Below are 2,585 nucleotides of genomic sequence, written 5' to 3'. Positions count from 1 at the left end.
ATGCGATTCAAAATCAGTCGGCGGTCTGGCGAAATGTGGCGAAATCGGCCACACTTGGTGCGCCGAAAACGAACACATCTACATGAGCTCGTGCTTGTGTGTGTGTTACAGCGCCTCGCCACGATAAATGAGTGAACTTATAGGAAAAGTGACGTTTTGACGACGAAATTTGTGCTGCATGCCATTTCGTTATTATTTGCTTGTGAAAATGTGATGTGTCTCGTACTTATGAAAGTCCTAAAAATGGGCAGAAATATTCATACTATAAGCTACTCTGAGATGTTCAAAAAGCATTTTTTTTATCGTTAATTTATATGCTGAAAATAGACATTTAGAAGTAGTTTAATAAAGAAGTATAAAGCCAATGAGTGCCAACACAGTTCTACTAAAAATAATATTAGGTTGAGTAAAAAGTCATCGCGTATTTTTTAGCTCAAAGTTGTATATACAATATCTTCGTCAATGAATGAAATTCAAATTTAAAAAAAGGGTTTTAAAGCTTGAAATCTCTACTTTTAAAAGCTTATCACATTTTTTAAGTTTATATGAGTTTGATAATTTTTACATACCAAAAACTACGAGCTGAAAAAGACGAAAAATTTTCTTCTCACTTTGTGGATTTGTAACGTGTCCAAAATGAATTTGAGAAAATTTTCGATTTCCTATCGTGAAAGCTTGATACTTGCCCTACAAAATCGTTTTTTTTAAATATTCCTACGACTTTTGATTACTGAGTTATCGCGGATTAAATAAAAGAATTATTTTGACTTTAATTGCTCATAACTCCATTAAAAATTGTCGTATCGTATAATTTAAAAAAGAGATTTTTAAAGCTGAAACTTTACTCTATCAAGATATATTTATATTGTTGGTAAGAAAGTAATTGCGGTTTTTACTGATAGATGTCTTTTAAAAAAACGCGATGACTTTTTACTTAACCTAATATATGTACGTTAATCTCTAATTACGGAGACTATAAGATCAATTCAACCATAAGATTAGGTCCTCTTCGGTGTAACAATAAAATTATCAGAATCAAATTAAAACGTTGTGAAACAATAAGCGAATACTGTCAGTGAACCATCCTTAGGCTGTTGTCCAAAATTAAGAACTTCAGCCTAACTTAATTTTATGGTCGAAACGTCTGTAATTGATATAATTGACATATATATTATTTTTTATTACACACATACAACTGTGTCGGCTCTCATTGGCTTTACTCTTTTATTGATACAATCTTTGAAGTCTTTTTCAATTTTATTATGTTATTTCGAAGCACTTATTATGTTTTTTAACTAGAGACAAATAAAATGTATTTGTTTAACATTTTTAGCAATTGTTTAGCAATTTTGTTTAATATTTCACATCCTATTTGGCATATTGTTACTTTCTACAAAATGCGTAATTTTCTTGTGCGCGGAGTTTCTTTCTTTCTCGTTTTCTGAAAATTACAAATTTTAAACAAAACGTATTTTGAAAGTTTGCGCCTCATATGTATAAACAATCTTGCGTTGTATCTTTTGGTACTTAACTTCTAATTTCCTTTTTAAATTATTTTATGACTTTTTATGACTTGAAGTCGATGTTACATCGAGATTTTTATAGGATGAAAACGATTTAATTAAAATCCTTTATATTCTAATTAGTTTAAAAATTTTAAATATTTTCCACTTTTAAGTTTCTTTTTATTTTAAATATTACTCTCTTTCCGTTTCTTACTGTAATTAATGGACTAATTAATGATCTCTCGCTGTTCTCTCTTCATTCGGCTTTTTCGAGGTTCTTTTTCAACGCAAACCACGGAGCTTGTTATACTGCAAAGTTAATATGCTTCGCCATTAATCCGTCGTAACCACTAATCGTTATTTCGATGTCGGGGGGAATAAACAGAAGCAGCCGGTATGGGAGATAACGGGCGCCGAGTTTACGAACCAGGGGGTGCACACCGCGGACGGCATTAGCATCCGATTTCCGCGTGTTACGCGGATTCGCCACGACAAGGATTGGTCGACGGCCACCACCCTGGACGAGCTGCGTGTTCTCTTCAAAAGGAAGCCCGAGTCTGTTGATTTCGGCCGCTTGCTCGATACGTTAACTGATGTAAAGACTTCTCCGAGGAAGAAACCGTCCGATCCCGCAAAGAACACATCGCCGAAGAAGATCGAGAGCTCGAGAACGAATTTCTGGGACGAGCCATCGACGAGCTCTAGGGCTAAGGAGCTGCCGGAAGACATCAAGGAGGAAGTCAAGGAAATACCACTTCGGGAAGAAACTCTCAAAAGACGAAAAGGGAATGACTGTGACGAAGAATCGTCCGACAAAGTCCGGTCAGAGAGGAAGAGATTGAAGCGTGAGATTAAGAGAAAAACGGAGAATTGCTCGTTAACAAAATTAAAAAAGGAAGGAAAATCGAATTCGAGGACGGAAGGATCCTTCGAATCCTCGTTCGATGCGAGTTCTGTTGATTCGGACGTTGAGATTACCGTAAGTGATATTGTTTCTTTTTTCGATAAAAATTATTTCTCGACTTCTGCAAAATTTTCTAAATTTTTTTTCAAAAAATATCGCGTTTAATAAACGCTTGC

The 2,585-nt window shown here is 34.8% G+C and overlaps 1 protein-coding gene across 1 annotated transcript in view; it reads left to right on the top strand.

Moving 5' to 3' along the window:
* Positions 1–2,585, top strand: part of LOC108754900 (DNA ligase 3) — a 60,484-nt gene that overhangs the window by 51,099 nt on the left and 6,800 nt on the right. The window contains exon 16 of the mRNA XM_018497560.1: positions 1,891–2,484. Within this exon, the coding sequence (XP_018353062.1) occupies positions 1,891–2,484 (594 nt within the window). The remainder of the gene's footprint in view (positions 1–1,890; positions 2,485–2,585) is intronic.

Source organism: Trachymyrmex septentrionalis, unplaced genomic scaffold, assembly GCF_001594115.1.
Source record: "Trachymyrmex septentrionalis isolate Tsep2-gDNA-1 unplaced genomic scaffold, Tsep1.0 scaffold82, whole genome shotgun sequence".
NCBI classification, from domain to species: domain Eukaryota; kingdom Metazoa; phylum Arthropoda; class Insecta; order Hymenoptera; family Formicidae; genus Trachymyrmex; species Trachymyrmex septentrionalis.
Note: the sequence above shows the minus strand (reverse complement) of the source record. Positions and strands in the feature narration are given on the sequence as shown.